Source organism: Barbatula barbatula (genome assembly GCF_947034865.1).
Source record: "Barbatula barbatula genome assembly, chromosome: 22".
In the NCBI taxonomy this organism is placed as follows: Eukaryota; Metazoa; Chordata; class Actinopteri; order Cypriniformes; family Nemacheilidae; genus Barbatula; species Barbatula barbatula.
This window is the reverse complement of record NC_136785.1, coordinates 4,748,063-4,768,712: the sequence shown is the minus strand read 5'-3', so window position 1 is coordinate 4,768,712 and position 20,650 is coordinate 4,748,063. Positions and strand designations below refer to the sequence as shown.

Here is a 20,650-nt window from a genome sequence, read left to right as displayed (position 1 = left end):
TTACACATCTTTGCTAAGAATGTAGATATCTGATCTGTTTTCGGGGTTTTAATCATTTTAAATCCAATCTGGGCGGAGTCTTAGAAAAAAAAGCGAATTGTCTCCGCTGTTTAATCAAAATAATGCATTTTCGAAGAAACGTAATCACATTTAAGAGGTGATAAAAAAGAACAGACGAAGATGGAAGAATGCAGTTTCTTTTGTTTAAAAGCGGAGACTCTTGAATATATTATTTGTCCATATATTCATGACAGAAACTCTACTGTGAGCCATCGCATTTTAGTGAAGATGTTAAGAAACGCTGGCACTGACTGGCAATTTAAAAAAAAGAATGGGGGGGTAAAGATTTTTAGCCACATTTAAATTTTGTACTTGTGTATTATCCATTAACTTTTCTACATTATTGGTATAAAATCTGTTTTTTTTTTACATTTACAATGTCAAACTCGATTTAAAAGTTTTTTTTTAAAAATGTCACATATGAGTTAGTTGATGTGACTTCATTTCTTTATATTGTCACACTGCCTTTTAGTGTTTATTTTGTGCTGATTTCACAGCATTTACTGTGTATGGTAGAGAATTAAGCCATCTGAGGATAAGAGCTTATACCCCTATTACTGCTTTATCCCATGAGGTCAGAATGTGTTCCTGTAACTAATAAGGTAAATGGAGGAGGGATATCTCCTTTGCTCAAGCTCAGAACAAGGTCACCTCAACCCAATCAATCAGTGTCGCCTCTCACGTCACTTTCAACAGCATCTCTGTGCGCATCTGGGATGCCAAACCTCCGTCGAGCGGTCTCTAATTGAAAGCAGCCTGTGACCTCCTAGCTCATTTTCAGGGCCTGCATGCAAGATGTTGCCTTTGTGACTTCTTTGTAGTTTATGGGTACAGAGCAGCTTCATGGGCCTTGTGTCTGGTCAGAGGAGGATGGATCATTAAGTCTTTAGTATAACCAGAATAGCATTTTAATGGCTTCTGCTTTCACTAATGTGACTTGTTAAAAATAACAAGGGGGAAGCAATCAAAGATCAGCACTGTAGTTGTGCGTACAAAACTGTGATGACATTTATCTCTTTCACCTCCTCCAGCAAACCTCGTTCTTCCATCTTCTCCGCGCAGGCTGGCCTGTAAGTGTGCAGATCTTCGAGGAATTTCTTGTTTTCCCATATGGTGCACAGTTTTTGTATGGAATATTCCTGATTCTGTTCTGTTTTCTGTGAGCTTGTAGAGAGCGCAGGGTCCACCTGGGCCGGAGGGGGAGATGGGAAAACCTGGGCCGCAGGTGAGCCATATCCTGTTTGTCTAACATAATTAGACTTTGATTCATCACCTGAGAACAGGTAACAACACCTGTCCACTTTCTCTTCGACTAGGGGCCACCTGGAGAACCAGGTGAACAAGGACCCCCGGGACACATGGGAGACATGGTAACATCCTGGCACATACTTTATCCCAAGTGTCTTTTCGTTATGTGATGTAAAAAAACATTCATGAACTAGGAGGGAGATGAGAATGCAAGCAAAAATGCTTTTCAGAAATGAGCCGTAATTTACTGTTATTAAATAAAAGGTGCCGTGTGTAATATTTCGGAGGAACTGCTGAGAGAAAAACAATATAATATACATAATTACTGTGTGTATTCAGAGGTGTTTAAAGACCTTACATAATAAAATGTTGGTATTACCTTAGAATGAGCTATTTGTACATGACGTGGATTTCGCCATGTTGTCTACAGTATCCCTAAACGGACAAACTGATCTACAGAGCGTGTTTCATAAACATCTCCTTCAGCAAAGATGCGAAATTGCCTCCGTAGTGCTTTGAAATGGAGGGGGAAGGGATGGAGTGAGCCATTGGTTGCAAATCCCAACATTACCACTAGATGCTGCTAAAAGCTCCACATTGCTCCTTTAAAGGACTAGTTCAATTCAAAATTTGCCCCGGTTGACACGCAATAGTAGCACTACATTTACTATGGAAAGTTAATGGGTGCAAATTTTGAAGTGAAAGACTCCCTTAAATCGGAGTTTATTAATATTCAGAATTAGTTTAATTTAAATATTTGTAACTAACTACTATGTTGTGCAAAATCATTTTTCTTTTGTTGGATTTCGTCGCGTTTTCTTTTCTTTACGCATAAGATGTTGGTCTCCATCGAGCACTATACTTGTCCTCATAGTTTATTTTTATTTTATGTGCTTTTGTTTTTTTATCAAGTATTTATTTTTATTTTTGATATTTACATTTAATTATTTTAGTTTTTCATTATATTTGACCAATTTCCTGCTTTCCTGTAGCTCAGTGGTTAGAGCACGGTGCTAGCTAGTTCGAGCCCAGCGATTGCACATACTTAGATAAAAATGTATAATATAATGCAGTGTAAGTCGCTCAAATCATCTTCCAAATGCATAAATGTAAATGTAACATTACAGTTGCTAAAAAAAATATTTTCATAATTTCAAGTTTGTTATTTTTTGCATTATTTCCCTTTTTTCCTTATTTTAATAATAAGAAATGTTTTAATAGTTTTAGTTGAACTAAACTATAATAACCTTGTTCCTGACAGAGGTAATCAAATGCCATTTTTTTGGTTTCAGCTCCCTTGAAATTATTCTTTAGGGCAAATAAAATTACAAATGTCTCTAACAGTTGACCCTGAGCTTGAGAAAATATTTTCCCTTAAGAAAAGGAATCATTTCAGTTTACAACAGCTGCATTTGTCGCAGCCAAATATCATGTCATCTCAATTAAGAATCAAACTGGATTTTATTTAACTGCGTGGGAGGAAAGACACAGCGCTGCCCGTCATTGCTGAAACTTAACCACCGATGTAAACAAAGATCCATGAATCTGCATTCCCCATTGCGGTTTGTTCGATTTTATATGACAGTGACACGTCGCGTCTGTGCTTCTAAAGGCATTAGATGACACAGTTCAGGCTTTTTTTTACAACTTCTATTGCATTATCACAATGGTTTATGCAAGGATTGATTTGTGATAGTAGTAAATATGAAGGGGTGCCTTTTTGGGGTTTTTGATAGTTCAGCGTTCAGTAGCCTAACTTAGACACGTGTGGTACCTTCAGCTCGAAGCACATTCCTAATTTTTCTATTTCTGGCTGCATTTCTATTGAATCCATCACGATGAAACTATACACACATACAGGATGTGATGAATGCCTCCGGGTGGGTTCCCTATTTCTGCAGGGCCTGTAGTCATGGTGAGGAAAGTAATTTATAACATATAACATGCTCATAGCAACTATATGTCTGTCTGTGTATAAACAGTAACATTATGTCTGTAACCTTATTTCCGAATCCAAACCATGTATCATTGCAGCTTTTGGCCATTTAGCAGTTCTCAAGCATTTAATGTACAGTACATTGCTATAAACTCAAAACACTTTTACTCTCATTCCAACCACCCACAACACGTTTTAAACAGGCACATGAGCAAATCCGGTTTTATGTGCTCCTCCCTTGTTTTTGACAGTTCTGTTTGGTTCTTGCTTGTGGTTATGGGTTGAATCTACCAGCATCATGCATCTTGAGAACAATGTGGGTTTTTTTTTAACCGGTTTGTAAACCGAAACAAGCCGTAATATAATTATACTGTAGGTCAGGGTTTTTTGAACCTCCAAAATGTTCTAAGGGGTCCCTAGAATTGTTATAAAAAACAAGAATTTCTACTGAAAATTCTTACAGATTACTTCACAAGACCGTTCCAATGCTTCTTTATGCAACAAAAATGTATGTGTTTTTTAAAAGGGGTCCCTCGCAAAAGGTTTATCATGTTTAGGGTCCTTGGCAAGAAAAAGAATGAGAACCCTGCTTTAGGTCAAGGCATTGTCATCATCAGTGAAATGCACCTTTTCTCCTTTGTTTAATTTTGAATCTTTACAATTGTGCAGGGTGATCTCGGCCCAAAAGGTGTAGTAGGTAGAGCAGGTGTCCATGGAAAAGATGGAGAAAATGGGTTGGATGGACCTCAGGGGCCTCCGGGGATTCCAGGGCCAAAGGTCAATCCATATTTAACATTTTGTGTGGTGTCATGATTCACTTGTGCCTCTACTATGTAGCACTATAAACTAATCACTCTTCATTTCGTTAGACAATTACACGACATTAAGCAAATTCAATACATTTCTGGTGAATTTGGATGGGTAATAGTTTTTATCCGTGGAACACAGGGTCCTTTGGGCTATAAAGGAGAATCAGGATCGCATGGAGAAAAGGGGGAGGAGGTACAGTAAAATAACATTAGTATCTCAAATGTGGGCTGAAGATGTATCAGCAAAACTTTTCTTTTTCCAGGGCCGTATGGGACCAGAAGGCTCGTGTGGGGATATGGGAAAAGCCGGTGAGAAAGTAAGCTGTGATTTAATCAATTGTCAATAAATGCAAGCCCAGCGTTATAAAGTGCATTGGCTGATGTAATTGTATGTATTGCCATCTAGTGGTCAGGGAAAGAATTGTTTAAAGTGAACTTTATGCAAGGCAGTGTACTGTATATTTTATGGTATAATTAAACCTGTGGTTTATATTTACAGGGTTCAAAAGGAGCTCCAGGCTCTCCTGGTCCTGTCGGCCCTCCTGTAAGTTCTACAGTTTTTATCAAACTGTGATTCCTGAGTTGGAAGAAAAATTTAAATTGGCCAATTTTATTATTTGTCTAATGTATTTAATTCTTTTCAGGGTCCTCATGGGATCAGAGGGCTGGAGGGCTCCGAAGGGCCATCGGGGCCGGATGTAAGTGATGCCGTAATATATAATATATAAATTGTGCATAACACAGTTTATCACACATTATGCACAGATACATCATTTTGGCATATGTAATAAAATAACTTGTTTTGAAAGACATGTTTATATTTACATCTACAGGGGGATGACGGGTTAAGGGGACCACCTGGTCCTCCAGGTACACCAGTAAGTAACACAAATGGTCAAAAACGACACATATATCTGTATCTGTATGTATTGCTTGGTATAGATCATCTTTATTGGTCAAGTTCAAGTTTAAAGTTTGCACCACAGTATTAATTTGTTATATCAAACGAACGCTTCCTTATTGTTTTGTATATCAATGTGTTCAGGAACTTCCTGGTTGGACAGGTGTTGTCGGTGCGCAGGGGCCAAACGGGTCTCGCGTAAGTGTTAATAAACTATTATTTTAACGCCAGTCTGCCCAATTCACATAATCTGTTCTAAAAGTAGTATATGTGTTTTGTTTTTTAGGGGGAACCTGGGCCTTCAGGAGCTTTCGGCCCTCCGGGCCAACAGGTATGTTACTTGTTTTGTGAGGTACAGTGTAACATTACTTATAAATGGAAATATTATTTTGCGTCATGATTAGGGTCCCCAGGGATTAGAGGGACAGATCGGACCTCCAGGGCCCAGGGGTCCACAGGTCAGTGTTGTATAAGTAGCATGCAACATCTTAATTGTGAATTTGAAAACATGAGCCATATTCTTGTATTTGTATGTTTCGTCACCAGGGGCTGTCAGGCAGGGAGGGTTTACCTGGCCAGAAAGGGGAACCTGTAAGTGTATTTACAGTCTCAGTCTCATTCTAAAATGTCTTACTCTAAATCTTTTTAACTTATTGGTGATTATGTGGTGATGTCCGTCCCAGGTTCTTGTGTAGGATCTATAAATATGCCATTTGTATATTGACTACCTGAAAAGCGTGAATGATGTGGTGCTGGTTTCAAATATGCTATATTTGTTTGCCTGCTCCAGCTATAGTTCATTTAATCATTTGCCTCTGACAGGGACCTGCGGGGCCTGTGGGCCCCCGTGGGGAGTCAGGATTTGAAGGACTAAAGGTAAAAATCTATTTTTTGTAAATCAATTTTGTGTTTTATGCTTTTGAATGTTGCCAGATAGCAGTGCTCTCTCTTGTTCAGCTTTACTTCTAAGTGTAATGTAGGTCTCTTTTGCCAGATGTGTTTTTCGATATCGAGATTGTTTACTTGTTTAGTCTCTGTTAATTAATGACATATGAAGCTTTATTTCACACCGGATCTTTCATCACAATAGTGTGTCTGGCTCAGAAACAATATTGGGTTCATCATTGACATCATCATTTTTAACTTGATTGATGAACCTGATTGTTGAAGAGATTGTTCGACGTGAACCAGAAAACCAAGCCAACTGCAGACCGCTTGTTTTCTCATCATTTATTTATAAAGGCTAGAGTATCCTTTGCGAAAATACGTTTTCATATTGTAAATGTAAACAAGGCTATATACATGTTATTCTTATGATTATTATATTCTTCATTTTAGGGTTTTTTAGGAGACCAGGGCCCAAAGGGATTTACCGGCGTCAATGTAAGTTAATGACATTTCTGATATCTTCTTACTATATGTCTACCTATTTAATGTTGGCTCTTGATCGTCTTTGTAAGGGCAACAAAGGACCTGAAGGTGACAAGGGAGACATCGGACCTAAAGGAAATAAAGTATATATCAAACTCTATAAATATTCAACTTATTTTAAAGGGATACTTCACCAAAATAGAACATTCTGTCATAATTTTCTCACCTTCGAGTTCTTCCAAATGGTGAGTTAATGATGACAGAATTTTCATATTTGGGTGACTGTATCCCTTTAAGTCCATTTATTGTCAGTTAGATGATAACAATATAACAATAGGAGGTATGGGAAATTCCTGAATAAGCCTTATAATAATCATATTCCTCTACTAGGGTACTAGAGGGTCTTTAGGGATTCAGGGTATTCAAGGTGAGCAAGGACCATCAGGATTACCTGGTTTCCCGGGCAACAGAGGTTTACCAGGACCACAAGGGATTCAGGTGCGAGTTACACGTATATCTGTGCACTGTATAATTATTATATTGTATTTTTTACTTGTCTGTCCACTATAACAATATTTGAAGTAGTCATAATACTGTTTTCTCACACACAGGGGGAAGATGGTGATGCTGGTCCACATGGCAAAATAGGCAAGGAGGGGCCAAAGGTCAGAATTGCTCGTCTACAGAGATTGCGATTCTCAATTGTCCCATTTTATAAAAACCAAAAACTTTCATAATTTAGGATATTCTCCATTACTAATGGATGCACTCTTGGTTTTATTGAAGGGAAACAGAGGTCCTGAAGGCCTTCAGGGGAAGCCTGGTCCTAGAGGGCTAAGGGTAACTTATTCTTTGCCCGTTCATAGTACCTTCAGAAAATTTGTTTTGTATTACTCTCAACCATGCATTTCACACTTTCAGGGTCGAACAGGGCAGAGGGGTCACACCGGAATGCCCGGACTTCCTGTAAGTGTCCTAGAAATACACAAAAACAGAGCAGGGCAAATCTTTACTACCGAAGTTGATAGAAATCTTCTGTGCAGGAGGGTGATGATGTCCGTTTTATATTGTGTTTGTTGCAGGGTTTACCTGTCTCACCAGGACCTGTCGGAGCTGAAGGAAAGCCTGGTACACAGGTTCCCATTCTATATTTTAATACCATGACAACCGTAAAATGAACATCATTTGTACTGTATATGTTCATCATGTGGGCTGTTAAAGCATGTGAAAGGGACAGTTTACCCAAGTTTACGAATTAAAATGATATCATATACTCCTCATACACTCACCCTTGAGTTGTTCCAAATCTGTATACATTTCTTTGTTCTGATGAACACAGAGAAATATATTTGAAAGAATGTTTATAACCCATCAGTTCTTGGCGACCATTGACTACCATAGTAGTATATGGTATAGTATATGGAAGTCAAAATAGCCCCAGAACTGTTTGCTTTCCTACATTCGTTATAAAGCAATTTTTCCTACTATGGTAGTCAATGGCGGCCAATAAGTATTTGATAATAAGCATTCTTCCAAATATCTGTCTCTGTGTTCATCAGAACAAAGAAATGTATACAGATTTGGAACAACTTGAGGGTGAGTATTATGACATCATTTTCATTTTTGGGTGAACTGTTCCTTTAAGTGATCATTTCACAATGTTATGTTGCAATGCAGAATAATTATAATGACATATGGCAATCAATAATATCACAATTGCAAGTAATAAATAATCTTGATGTTAGATTTACTTTATGGAATGTATAAGCTTTTTTAGTGATGGGATCAGGTGGTCATAGCATGGCACTTTGATTGTTTAGTTAAATTATTTTTTGTTATTAAATACCATTTAACTTACAGTATCCACTGATATTTGAAAGTCACTTAAATATAAAAAAAAACATTACTTCCATACGGTATTTTAACTCAATTTCTATTGTTCTTTCTCATTCTTCAGGGACTGCAAGGCCTCGTGGGTAATGCAGGAAGTAAAGGACCAATGGTGGGTTCAACGCTCTTTGTAAGAAAGCCTGGTTTAAAGTATGGTTTTAAACTCTATAATGTTTTTATAAAGTTATTAACTTTCAATTCAATACAATTTGAAACGCTTCATATTACAGTAAGCACCCCTTTTAAAGTAAACAGACTTTTAATTTTTCAGCAGTGCTTGGCAGTAAAATAAGCTTTATACAGGCCTATCCTTCAGGGTGAGCTTCTATGTGGGACATTTAAAAACAAATGATCACATTTTATAGAGAATGGGCTGTGCATTTTATGATTCATAAAGAGGCTTCACAAACACAGGCAGTGTTCCCAGTGGGCAGCAGTATTTTTGATGCTTGTCAAGTTTCATTTCTCACCCCGCCAGCTATAAAAGACTCCAGTAAAATGCAGAAGGCATTGAGAGTTATGGTCAATGGTTTGCAGCAGGAAAATCCTTGAATATGTACACTTACATTTGTACTTGGCGGCTTTCTCAAACCTTAGGGATTGCAAGGTGTTGCTGGAGAGCCTGGTCTGGACGGACCATCGGGGTCTATGGTGAGTTTTCATCCATACTCCGTGTCGGTGACCTCACTATAATTGATTTTAAATGTTATTGAAGTGTAATCTTAACAAACAGTTCTATTGATGGATATTTGTAATGATGAATACGTGTTTCAATAAGGGACCACCTGGACGAGAGGGGCCTGTGGGCAGTCCAGGACCACCAGGTGAACGGGTATGTTTGTGTCTAGATTGTTGCTCTCATATAGATCGTGCAATCATATGCTAATGCTAATGATGTGTGTGGTTATTTCTCTCAGGGTTTCTCTGGAAAGACGGGACCTGATGGACCACAGGGCCTTGTTGGCATGTATGTAAGTGACTCCTCCACAGGGCTTTTATAGAGAATGATGCGTTAGGTGATGTTTTAATGTAGCGGCTCATTCTGTGTGTTCTCTTAAGGGTTTTCCAGGAAACTTGGGCATGAGAGGAAGACCAGGCAACACTGGAGAAAGAGTAAAGACAAATAATACTTTCAACTTTAGATATCACACCATCAGTTCTTGCCTACTGTTAAAGAGATAGTTGACCTAAAATAGCCCCACCTGGGTGAATTGTCATTAATGATAACAGGTTCATGAAATAACAAAATTGTCTTTCCTGTAGGGAGAGCCAGGTACAAGAGGCCCTCCAGGACCTCCCGGGAAGCTCGGACCCCCGGTAAGTGTGTGACCTAATATGTGATCAAACTTATATTTTTCAATTTTGTAATGAGAGCTTCTGAAAATATTCGATTTTAGGACCCTTCACATTAAACAACACATCTATTTTTCATTCTATAGAAAATTTTAATTGTGTCATTTATTGATTTGACTAATATTCTCAACCTTTTTAAGGGTCCACCTGGTCCAGGAGGAGAGAGGGGTCTGCCAGGACCTCAGGTATATACCTCTTCTCAAAGAAGAACGTATAAGATTCCATAACATAAGACCTTATTGTGACCTTACTGTTTCAGTGTAGTTTGATTCTCATAAAGCTGTGATGAAATCATATCCTCATTTCCTAATATTGTCAACAATCTTTTACCTTTCTGTAGGGCCGCCAGGGAGATCCCGGACCTCAGGGAACAGATGGACCTTGTGTGAGCATACAAACAGCTCTTTCCTTTACACCAGCATTCGGCTGTTTGATTTTAATTATGAATTTTAAGACTTTTATTTATATGATTGATTGTCTACTAAAGGGACCTCCAGGACTGCAGGGAGTCAGTGGGGTCATTGGAAAACCAGGACCTCGTGGAAGTAAAGGACCCCTGGGGGACACGGGGCCGAGCGGACCCTTGGGTATTCCAGTACGTAATAACTTTCCCTAATGATGATGGATTTTAAAAGCTTGATTGACAGACAAGACAGACAGACATTGATCCAGTTTTGTCTGTTTGTTTTTTAAGGGTCAACAGGGGGAAAATGGAGGGCATGGTGCAGATGGGGAGAAAGGAGAGAAGGTGCCAGTGTTTGAGAGACATTTAAAAAGTCACAAATTGTGCTTCATTAAACTAAATTGTTTTATGGTTTTGCAGGGAATGATGGGTCCTCCTGGTGACGATGGGCCTCTTGGACTAGAAGGACCTCAGGTTAGATTGGCACGGACAAACTTAACACACAAACTTACCTTTGCAAAGTTTCCCATGTTACGTTCAGTGTATAACATGTCATAAATTACGTAGTTCAGGTTGTTAGATTTTTTTAATAAACTTATCTTTTATAGGGTTTTCCTGGTCCACCTGGTTTGGAAGGGCCTCCTGGATGGAAAGGGGAGAAGGTCTGGTGCCAATTATTAAATGGTTAAAAACACCAGTTATCCTTTTACACCAATATCAATAATGACAAATTCTTAAACATATTTACACATGCAGGGAGATAAAGGTGTCTTTGGAAAGCCTGGTCCTCAGGGACAAAAAGGAGATGTTGGCCCACCAGGTGAAAAAGGTCTAATGGGTCCACCAGGGCCAGCAGGTAGAGAGGTGAGGGGTTTAAATCTGCACGATAATCGTATTTATCTCATTGCATGGCATCTCATGAAATGGACATATTGGTCTTTCTCACTTGATGAAGGGTGACGGTGGTCCGGCTGGTGTTGTTGGTGACCCAGGCCCTAAAGGAGAGAAGGTAACTTTTGCACCTATAATCGTTTAAAAATGTAAATGTTACCATCAAAAGTTGTTTATATTAAAAATGATGCACACATACTCAGGACACTGATAATAGTACCTTAATGTAATATGATTTTTCTTATTCTCAGGGTGATATCGGGTCACTGGGGTTTACTGGTTTGGAGGGGCCATGGGGAGATGTGGGAGAACAGGGAGAGAAGGGACAAAAGGGAACTAAAGGTCAGATTGGACTGCAGGTGAGTGCATATCAGCATTTCAGTAAATTGAGGTCTATTCCATGAGTAACTACTCATCCATTTATTAATGACAAGTTACCAGTCAAAAGTCATATTGAAAATGGAAGTGTTTTCCCAAGTGTATTTTCTTCAAGACTTTTTAAATATAATTGTGTTTCTCTGATCATTGTCTCTTTTTGTTTCAGGGTGAACCAGGGCTCATGGGTGGGGTCGGTCCTGCAGGTCTTAAAGGTGTAGAGGTGAGTGATGAAAGTTTTATTTAACTTTTATTTTACTTTAGTTTTTAGTTGGAAAAATTATAGACATTGCAAATGTGGACATATTATTAACCTTCTTGTTTCCGGTTCATTGTTTTTCAGGGTGGACCGGGTCATCCAGGTGCGGTGGGGCCAGACGGACATCCAGGAAACAAGGTAGCATATTTGATAGCTTTCATAGGATGTGTCACATTTTGTTGTAAATTACCATATTTTAGACGCAAATTGAATACAGAAAACATACAAAGAACCAAACTTTCCAAACTTACATTATTTGAATTATGAAATATATGTTTATGATTTAATGCCCAGCTTTTTTTCAGGGAAAGCTTGGTCCTAGTGGTTTACCCGGCGAACCAGGAAATGCTGGACCTGAGGTTCGGATTTATTCATGAGTATTGTAACTGCACTTTTAGTTTATATTAGACTTTTTTTATGTCCAAATATATTAATGTAAAAATCTGTTTTGTTACAGCCTTGTTTCATTATTTATAATAAATCCACCCTGTAATTGTGCTTTAAACCAGGGATTTGGAGGTCCCAAAGGTGTGAGAGGTGAGACAGGAAAAGACATGCCACAGGTAAACTCATTTATCGTCATCTCTCGGACCAAAAACGGACCCCATGTTTTTCTATACTTAATTATTTGTGCTTTTGTTACGCCAAACACAAGATTTAACTAGTAGTTATGTTAGGCTTTCATGGTAGAAACCTTGAAACCTTTTTATTTTTTATATAATGGATCTCAGGGTGGTGTCGGTCCCGTCGGCCCACAGGGTCCTTTAGGTCCAAAAGGTCTTCCTGGACCTATAGGAGAGAAAGGAGATCCGGGTGATAAAGGAGAACTAGGGCTGGAGGTGTGGACACAAAAACTGTTTCTGAGACATGAAGCTTGATACCTTAAAAAATGTCTGTGAACCTACTTCTAGTATGTTAAAAATGGTTTTATCTCTCTTTAGGGACCCGACGGCCTGCCAGGCATTCAGGGACCACCGGGACTGCCTGGTTTAGAGGTACAGACTATTTAAACCCACTATACTGAAATATACTGTAAGGCACAGTATAGCATGGGATTGATTAACCCAAAATACTGATCTATCACTGCAGGGCTCACAAGGTGAATCAGGGGCAGTTGGCGTTCCGGGTCAACCAGGATCTCTGGTTAGTGACCAATGTTATTAGATATACAGTATTATTAGTATAGGCATGGGCGGGCTGAGCCCACCTAAACGTCTGTCTAAATAAAAAATAACAACAAAAATGTCAGTATTTTCTATAGGCTGAAAGCAACATCACCCTTTATTCACAGAGCGGCTTTAGTTTGGTTGGTTAAGGAGTACTGCACGCTCACGGACCTCATAAACAACAGCAGATATGATGTAAATTTCATTGTGCAGTGTAAACAGACTAGTTCATTATAACATCAGTTTTTTTGCTAAATTAAACAGAAGTCGTTCGGTGATGGGGAATGTTCTTAGCCCACTTTCTTTATAGGCTTCAATTTATGTCATGTTTACATAATTGTTTAATTAATGCGTAAAACATCAATACAAAATGAAATAGATACAATTACTATATAAAGGGAAATAATCAACAATATTATTTTGTTGTTTTAATCTCGTCGTCTTCTGTAATGAATGCAGAGCTCCAGACTAAAGAATCTATTAAGGTGCCTTTGGCTCAAGGAGGAAAAACCAGGCGCCAAATTGTTTTTATAAGAGCCACATAACATGAACTTGAAACTACTTTTAGTTCAAATAAACGTTGCAGTACTAATATCAGAATGTTGTCTTTCATTCATAAAATGATGTTGTTATAGAAATCTGTCGTTTCTACTTTCATTTTGAGATGAAATGTGAAATGATTAGAATGTAAAAGTATATTTAAAAACGTTAATGTTTTGTGGGAGTGATTCCAAAGCTTTTATGAAAAAAATTGTATTTTGTCTGTGCTTCAACTGAGAAGTGCGGTTTGATTGTCAGGCCTTAAATGAGTTTTGGTGTTGCAGGGTCGCACGGGTAACACAGGACCCGAAGGAAGGGAAGGGATGAAAGGAGAGAAGGTGAGGTCACGGTGACTTTTCGTCTTGCTGTCAGATGTAAGATCTGGTTGAAGTGGCCATTCAGAATACAGATTTTGCGCTTATCTGCAATTCACTTTTCTTTTTGATGTCATTTTTAGGGGGAGGAAGGCAAATACGGAGCACCGGGAAAAACGGGTCATATTGGACGGAGGGTAAGATAATGCAGGGCTTTTTAAGTATGCAGGACACCTTACAAAAGTAGTTCCGTCTATTTCAGTATTTTTTTTCCTATTTTATCTCTTTGATTATGTCATGTATATCCTTTGGTACCTTCAAAGGGTAAAAGAGGGAAGGCAGGGCTGAGAGGAACCAGAGGACCAAGAGGAGAAAAGGTCAGTTACCATATTAAAAGCACTTACTGTACATTCTATTCTCATGACATTTGTTCACATTGTTTTTCTTGGTTGTCCAATAGGCTGTGAAAGGAGCCGTGGGAGAGAAAGGACTTCCTGGATGGGGCGGTAGTATAGTAAGTTACAGAGGCGCTCAAATTTGTAGGTACCCCTCCACAAAAAAAACGAAGGATGCCCATTTTGAAATAACTTGAAGCTGACAAAAGTAATTGGCATCTACCATTGTTTATTTCATATTAAATTGAAATCAGACTTTGCTTTTGATATTTTATTCAACATAATATTGTAAATAATAAAACATATGAAAATATCATGGACAAAAATGATGGGATCCCTAACCTAATATTTTGTTGAACAACCTTTAGAGGCGATCACTGCAAGCAAACGTTTTTTGTAGCTCTCAATGAGACTTCTACACCTGTTAACAGGTCCACTCTTCCTGAGCAAACTGCTCCAGCTGTCTCAGGTTTGATGGATGCCTTCTCCAGACTGCAAGTTTCAGCTCTTTCCATAGATATTCGATGGGATTTAGATCAGGACTCAGAAGGCCACTTCAGAATAGTCCAATGTTTTGTTCTTATCCATTTTTGTGTGATTTACCCCTTGCGGCCACGGCCAGGGAGGTTGGCTACACTTCCATGGACCTTAAATGTTTTAAATAATATTTGGAACTGTTGTCACAGGAACATTGATCTGTTTGAAGATGGTCTTTACCTTTACCATGCTTGTCTATTATTTTATTTCTACGATACCAAACAGCACTGTGACTTTTCTCAGTTTAATTAGGCTGAATGACCAATAACAGGATAGGATACATGTGTTATACTAATGAAAGAAACAAATTAGTCTGAAATATCACTATAATCCAATTATGTATTATCCTTTCTAAGGGGTACCAACAAACGTGTCCAGGCCTTTTTAGAATATCTTTGCAAAATAAGCAATAATTACAATCTTTTTCCACAGCTTCTTTGCTTTATTCTATGACATATCAAAGGTATGCAGGTATAAATGATACAATAACTTTTAATTTCATCACTCTTCATGTGTAATGAAACATTATTTCAATGAGCTGTAAGGGTACCAACAAATTTGAGCACATCTGTTTAGTCCATGATATAGGAAACTAGTAAGACATTTAAGTCTGTGCATAAGATCATATGAAGATGCTTTAAAACACTTTTCTCGATGCATAAATGATATATCGTTTCATTTGTGTGACAGGGAATGCCAGGGATGAGAGGAGATACTGGGGACACGGGTGTTAAAGGAGCTGAGGTACGGTTAAAAATGTATAGAAAAGGACTTGCGTACCATAATAAATGAATTATTCATATTCATTAGCTGTTCCATAATAGGGTGAGAAGGGAGATCAGGGGCCACTTGGTCCACCAGGAAAAGACGGATTGAAGGTAAATTATTTTGCTCAGATGAGATCCCAATGAGTTCAATGAGAAGCAGCACATTTAGTGTTTAAAATACAACTGTTTGTTCTTTTTAGGGGAGTCAGGGGCCTATTGGACATCCTGGACTTCCAGGAACAAAAGGAGGACAGGTAAGTGCCAAAAATGGGTAATGTCGACAATGTGTAATTTGGATCCTAAAGAACATGTTTAAATCATATAAAAAACGTTTGTACATATGTATAGAAGTGCATGTAAAATGTATGATCTTTTATTTAAGGGGAGTATCGGCCCTGCTGGGCCCAGAGGATTACCTGGAATTCCTGGACTACCGGTGAGCGTGGGTTTTTACCACTTCCTATTTGGTAGACTAAGAACTGTTCATTTTAATCCATAGCCTAATTTTCGTTCCATCACACCTCCTGCAGATGCATAAAAATGCAGCCTGTCCTTTCACGATATGGAAGCATGCTTAATTCATTTTTTAAATGACACGAGCAGCGAGAGTGAAATGCTTGATCACAGACACGGCCTGTTTTTTGTATAAATGAGCGTGAAGATCATTTCTAATTTCTGTGTTGTTTATCTCCTCTATCCCACAGGGCTTGTTTGGAGAGAAGGTGTGAATTTTAATTTAAAACATCAGTTAAATACAGAGCCAGTAAAGATTTAATCTTTGGTCTACCAAAGTTGTTTAAGCAAGACTACATACATCAGTTTAAAAGGCTGAATGCTGTATTTGAAGAGCCTACGGTAAAAAAAACGATATATTGAATTTCCCTTTGTTTTGATATTAGGGGCCTAAAGGGTTTCAAGGGCATCCTGGGACCCCTGGACAGAGGGGCTTACCAGTAAGTTTCCTTCTTATGGTCATTTATAAATAACTATAAATGTTTACAACAACGCTATATCACAGAGAACATTCTATGTGTCATGTTCCACCTCCTGTTTGTTTGTTCATTGTAGGGCCCACCGGGGCATCCAGGACCTCCGGGTCTTTCTCTGAACTTGACCTTGACCCAGATGAAGGCAAGTTGTTTAAAAACAAGTAGTTTTTATAATGCTGATTTAAATTTTGTGAGATAAAACTGTTTTGATTTTTGATTATGTAGGCTAGAAACAAAATATACGTCATATAAAATGCAGTGACAAAATAATACATTTGTTGCTTATTCTTGGTTCCTCAATTAAAATGCACAGCAATTCACTTTGTCTCACACTTTTTCTCCAATAGGACCTGATGTACAGTTCGGACAAGCCCAGCTACTCTCTGATTCAGACACTGCTGGACTCGCTATACCGTGACCTCCGGCTGCTGGTGGACCCTCCTGATGGCAGCAAACAACATCCAGCCTCCACCTGTCTTGAGCTCTGGCTGTGCCATCCCAACTACACCAGCGGTCAGAACTTGAACAAACCTGTCCCTAATCTAATGAATTGTTTTTATTTATATGTCTTAGCAGTTATGCACTTGGAAATTTCTATAGAAGATACTTTAAGTTGCTTATTATGTTGATGCTGTTGCAGGTTTCTACTACATTGACCCTAACCAAGGCAGTCCTATGGATGCTCTTCTGGTGTACTGTAACTTCACAGAGAAGGGAGCAGAGACCTGCCTTCAACCCAGAGATACACATGTAATGTCCTGCCGTACATTGCACTGTTGTGATTCTCTGTATCAAAATAATTCTCATTCTCCTGCTCCCCTTTTCAACAGCTGCCCATAAGACACTGGCTGAATGACTCTGGGAATAACAGCACGTTCTTCTGGTTAAGTTCACTGGAGGGTGGCTTTAAAGTAAGTTTCACAATCTGTCTACAGAGCTTTTTACATTGCATTGAGTGAGTTACTTTGTTTGACTCTTTGATATTGAAGCTATTGATGCCTGATTGTGGTAGGGCTTGAAGAGACAGCCCATCTAAATATTAAAGGATTTTTTTTCAAACAAAGCTGAGATGGTTTTATTACAAATAAAGATTCTTGGTCTTTAATGCTATTGAAAGTGATACATTACATTAAAGTCCTGTTTAGGCATGGATTTAGGTATTAGGTATACATTTTTAACATCACATCGTATGGCAATATGCTGTATTCTTGCAATGTTATATTGCATTTAATAATCAGATAAATTCACTACTGTCAACTTTTATTGTTTGCAATAACAAATATTAATGTGGTCACTTCTTACAGTCTGATAATACTTATTTCAGTTTAGTTTCATGTTAACGTACATTGCATAGAGAGTAACTTGCTATAATGCCATGCATTTGAATGTATTTTATTAATACATGATGTCTGTCTTTTATTTATCTATTATTATTATTTATTTTTAATGATATCGTATGAGAACCCACTCGTGATTGTAAAGCGCTTTGGGATTACAGCAATACACAACAAAGCGCTACATAAATGCCTCATTCATTCATAACTTATTGTAAAACTGCTTTGCAACAATGAAAATTGTGAAAAGCAGTAAATAATTTAATTTAGTTTAAATTTCCATAAGCAAAGGTACAGCAACAAAGTAAGGTGTTGTAATAATCTTATTTGAATTCAAACAATTATGCTACTACGCTATCTAGATTAACTGTCTGTATTTTATGTGACAATATATCATGCAAACCATCGTGCAGGTCCTGCACACAGTAAGATTTTCTCCAATGTTATCATCAAAACTGATGTTTTGGTTCTTGGTCAGTTTGAGTATCCAGCCCTCAGTGTGGTCCAGCTACGGTTTCTGAGACTGCAGAGCAACCGAGCGGAGCAGAGAGTGACGTACTCCTGTTACACTGGACAGCGACTGGATCAGACACAACGACAGGTCCAGTTTCTCACAGATGCTGTGAAGCAGAGCTATTTAGGAACACTGCAGAATTGTGTGGTATGTAGTGTGTGCTGTCTAAATGTAAAAATGCCTTGGATTATTGTCATCACTTGCAATATCGTCTCAATTTTGGAAACTCTCTGGTCATAAGCTATATATATATATATTTGATATATATATATATATATATATATATACACACACACACACACACAGTATTGCATTAACAACAGAGTAATTTTTTTAAATATTTGTATACATGAATGTTTTTTCATGACAATTATGCACTTTTTAACCACAAGGCTTTGAAATGTCTGTAGTGTTTTAATAACATTTACTACAACATGGGGTTAAAATGCATTCTGATTTAAAGGGATACTTCACCCAAATATTCTGTCATCATGGTAGTCAACCGGGGGCAACATTTGTCTGCTTATGCGTTCCAATTATATTTCTCTGTGTTCATCAGAACAATACATTTATACAGATTTGGAACATAATGATGACAGAATTTAAATTTTTGGGTGAAATATCCCTTTAAATAAATGTTATGGTTATATATTGTTGTTTTTCCATAATAGTTCATTGCTACTTCAACAGCCTTTATGTTTGTGTGTTGTTTATCAGTCTGCAGAGGAAATGGATCCCGGGCCACGAGAGTCTGTCTTTCAGTTTGAGGACATGAACCTGCTTCCTCTCCGGGATATAGGAGTATTTGGCAACAGCGGTCATGAATTTGGATTCGCCATCGGTCCTGTGTGCTTCAGTTAGACATACGATGACTGATGGGGTTGATCCTGGGTACTACAAAGAGTGCAGTAAGAGAAACAGGACACTTTAAAGGGCGTACGCGGTGTCTGTGGATTGCTTTATTGGAAATATCCTTCACGGTATCGTTAAGACAGTGACTTCACCGTTTGCTGTCTGTTTGGGTGCTGACAGTCAAATGGACATTATGCTTTTTGTTTACAGAGACTTTTGGTTTTGTTATGATGTTTTGTACTTAATGTTATTTTTTCACTAGCTGGTCTTGTAATAACATTGTAGATGAAGCTTGGATTGTACCTTTGTGTAATTTTGCATCCTCAAACAATTGTATTGACTGGGTTCTTGTGCAACCACTATGTGGTCGCATGGTCCACATTTTAGCTGTATTGATGATCTATTGGGACCATAAAACATAAGGCAGGCTACATACTTTTGAGAGTCTTTTCCCTCTCATCAAATAGTCAAACTTGAATATGAGTCCTAATAAGGAGGACACCGCTACCCCACGTGGTTGTCACACAACCAGATACTGAAAACCAGGACGTCTATGTCAAAATGTTTTCTGTTGTGTCATCTCTGCTTTTTTCATGTGTAATCTAATATTGTCACCTACACAATGTTCAAATATGTGTATTTGATGATTTACGGGTGCTAATGTTCTGAAGACAACACTTTTAAACAGAAGTTTTAAAAGGGAGCGTTACTAACCAGCAAGGATAAATATGATGCCTGTGCAACCACACAGCATCTGTGCCACCAGTTATTTGATGCTCATTTTGGTTACAAGACTGACATTTTTAAGCAAACAGTGTCTTTTTGTTTATATTTACTGTATGTAGGTCTCAGGGAGCACTTGTATTAATGAACACGACTCATGGCTTTGACCCAGTTAAGATGATAAAAAATTTACATGAATATCAAAACAATAGAATTTGTTGAGATGTTTACATCACGGAAACAAAAACACAATTTTGAATCATTGAATTTAGGCAAAGGTGCTTCACTTTAAACTCCTGCCTTGACAAACTATATTTTGTTCAATTACATTTTGTAATATGTATTGTGTTTGTTATGTATTTGTGGTGACATTGAAAGTCGTATGCTGGTCATCTGTTAGAGTATCAGCTCTATAATAATAAAGCATCATTTATATCTACTGGATGTTTTGTATCATTCTCGAGACGTCGAGGCCCAACGTTTCTTTTGACTGCTTTGAAGTTGTATTTTCCTTGACTCCTAACATAAATATACCGATAACTATAATAAGCAGGTGAAAGTAACCAGAGATAACTGAATGGGGTTTTGTGTGTGGCAATTTAAAACAAAAATTAGAAAAATGTTCATGAATATAGTATAGTTATAAGCTTCGTATCGTATGCAGGTTGCCTTTTAAGAAATCCTAATGGATAAGAAGGTTTTTAATGGAACCATTATGGTCTGTGGGTCTGTTGCTGAGATGTTATCCGTCAAATGGAAACCAATAAAACACCATTCGATCTTATAAAGAACCAACACACACACAACATTGCGTATTTTTTTATTTAAAGGTAATAGTTCACTCAAAAATGACATTTTTTTCATCATTTAGGCTAAACACCCTCTTTGACCTTTCTCCGCAAAACACAACAAAAGACCTTTTTAAGAAAGTCATAAAGGTTTGTAATCACAAGTAAATGAGGACAAAATTTCCTTTTTAAGTGAACTATATAAAATCCCTTTAAATAAATATAATCCCTTTAA

The 20,650-nt window shown here is 37.9% G+C and overlaps 1 protein-coding gene across 1 annotated transcript in view; it reads left to right on the top strand.

The window, feature by feature from the left end:
* The window catches only part of LOC306911408 (uncharacterized protein), a 53,899-nt gene extending 33,833 nt beyond the window's left edge, over nucleotides 1-20,066 (top strand). The window contains exons 10-68 of the mRNA XM_079486731.1: nucleotides 1,092-1,130; nucleotides 1,232-1,285; nucleotides 1,377-1,430; nucleotides 3,914-4,021; nucleotides 4,193-4,246; nucleotides 4,317-4,370; nucleotides 4,553-4,597; nucleotides 4,698-4,751; nucleotides 4,887-4,931; nucleotides 5,099-5,152; nucleotides 5,241-5,285; nucleotides 5,359-5,412; nucleotides 5,501-5,545; nucleotides 5,777-5,830; nucleotides 6,293-6,337; nucleotides 6,415-6,468; nucleotides 6,716-6,823; nucleotides 6,937-6,990; nucleotides 7,112-7,165; nucleotides 7,247-7,291; nucleotides 7,408-7,461; nucleotides 8,283-8,327; nucleotides 8,813-8,866; nucleotides 8,994-9,047; nucleotides 9,133-9,186; nucleotides 9,275-9,328; nucleotides 9,479-9,532; nucleotides 9,709-9,753; nucleotides 9,909-9,953; nucleotides 10,056-10,163; nucleotides 10,263-10,316; nucleotides 10,392-10,445; nucleotides 10,580-10,633; nucleotides 10,728-10,835; nucleotides 10,927-10,980; nucleotides 11,114-11,221; nucleotides 11,407-11,460; nucleotides 11,581-11,634; nucleotides 11,802-11,855; nucleotides 12,006-12,059; nucleotides 12,228-12,335; nucleotides 12,438-12,491; nucleotides 12,586-12,639; nucleotides 13,487-13,540; nucleotides 13,660-13,713; nucleotides 13,840-13,893; nucleotides 13,977-14,030; nucleotides 15,139-15,192; nucleotides 15,273-15,326; nucleotides 15,416-15,469; nucleotides 15,598-15,651; nucleotides 15,920-15,937; nucleotides 16,115-16,168; nucleotides 16,284-16,346; nucleotides 16,552-16,717; nucleotides 16,845-16,954; nucleotides 17,035-17,115; nucleotides 18,017-18,199; nucleotides 18,770-20,066. Coding sequence (XP_079342857.1) covers nucleotides 1,092-1,130; nucleotides 1,232-1,285; nucleotides 1,377-1,430; nucleotides 3,914-4,021; nucleotides 4,193-4,246; nucleotides 4,317-4,370; nucleotides 4,553-4,597; nucleotides 4,698-4,751; nucleotides 4,887-4,931; nucleotides 5,099-5,152; nucleotides 5,241-5,285; nucleotides 5,359-5,412; nucleotides 5,501-5,545; nucleotides 5,777-5,830; nucleotides 6,293-6,337; nucleotides 6,415-6,468; nucleotides 6,716-6,823; nucleotides 6,937-6,990; nucleotides 7,112-7,165; nucleotides 7,247-7,291; nucleotides 7,408-7,461; nucleotides 8,283-8,327; nucleotides 8,813-8,866; nucleotides 8,994-9,047; nucleotides 9,133-9,186; nucleotides 9,275-9,328; nucleotides 9,479-9,532; nucleotides 9,709-9,753; nucleotides 9,909-9,953; nucleotides 10,056-10,163; nucleotides 10,263-10,316; nucleotides 10,392-10,445; nucleotides 10,580-10,633; nucleotides 10,728-10,835; nucleotides 10,927-10,980; nucleotides 11,114-11,221; nucleotides 11,407-11,460; nucleotides 11,581-11,634; nucleotides 11,802-11,855; nucleotides 12,006-12,059; nucleotides 12,228-12,335; nucleotides 12,438-12,491; nucleotides 12,586-12,639; nucleotides 13,487-13,540; nucleotides 13,660-13,713; nucleotides 13,840-13,893; nucleotides 13,977-14,030; nucleotides 15,139-15,192; nucleotides 15,273-15,326; nucleotides 15,416-15,469; nucleotides 15,598-15,651; nucleotides 15,920-15,937; nucleotides 16,115-16,168; nucleotides 16,284-16,346; nucleotides 16,552-16,717; nucleotides 16,845-16,954; nucleotides 17,035-17,115; nucleotides 18,017-18,199; nucleotides 18,770-18,913 — 3,801 coding nt within the window. The 3' untranslated portion in view covers nucleotides 18,914-20,066. The remainder of the gene's footprint in view (nucleotides 1-1,091; nucleotides 1,131-1,231; nucleotides 1,286-1,376; nucleotides 1,431-3,913; nucleotides 4,022-4,192; nucleotides 4,247-4,316; nucleotides 4,371-4,552; nucleotides 4,598-4,697; nucleotides 4,752-4,886; nucleotides 4,932-5,098; nucleotides 5,153-5,240; nucleotides 5,286-5,358; nucleotides 5,413-5,500; nucleotides 5,546-5,776; nucleotides 5,831-6,292; nucleotides 6,338-6,414; nucleotides 6,469-6,715; nucleotides 6,824-6,936; nucleotides 6,991-7,111; nucleotides 7,166-7,246; nucleotides 7,292-7,407; nucleotides 7,462-8,282; nucleotides 8,328-8,812; nucleotides 8,867-8,993; nucleotides 9,048-9,132; nucleotides 9,187-9,274; nucleotides 9,329-9,478; nucleotides 9,533-9,708; nucleotides 9,754-9,908; nucleotides 9,954-10,055; nucleotides 10,164-10,262; nucleotides 10,317-10,391; nucleotides 10,446-10,579; nucleotides 10,634-10,727; nucleotides 10,836-10,926; nucleotides 10,981-11,113; nucleotides 11,222-11,406; nucleotides 11,461-11,580; nucleotides 11,635-11,801; nucleotides 11,856-12,005; nucleotides 12,060-12,227; nucleotides 12,336-12,437; nucleotides 12,492-12,585; nucleotides 12,640-13,486; nucleotides 13,541-13,659; nucleotides 13,714-13,839; nucleotides 13,894-13,976; nucleotides 14,031-15,138; nucleotides 15,193-15,272; nucleotides 15,327-15,415; nucleotides 15,470-15,597; nucleotides 15,652-15,919; nucleotides 15,938-16,114; nucleotides 16,169-16,283; nucleotides 16,347-16,551; nucleotides 16,718-16,844; nucleotides 16,955-17,034; nucleotides 17,116-18,016; nucleotides 18,200-18,769) is intronic.
* Nucleotides 20,067-20,650: the final 584 nt, after the last annotated feature.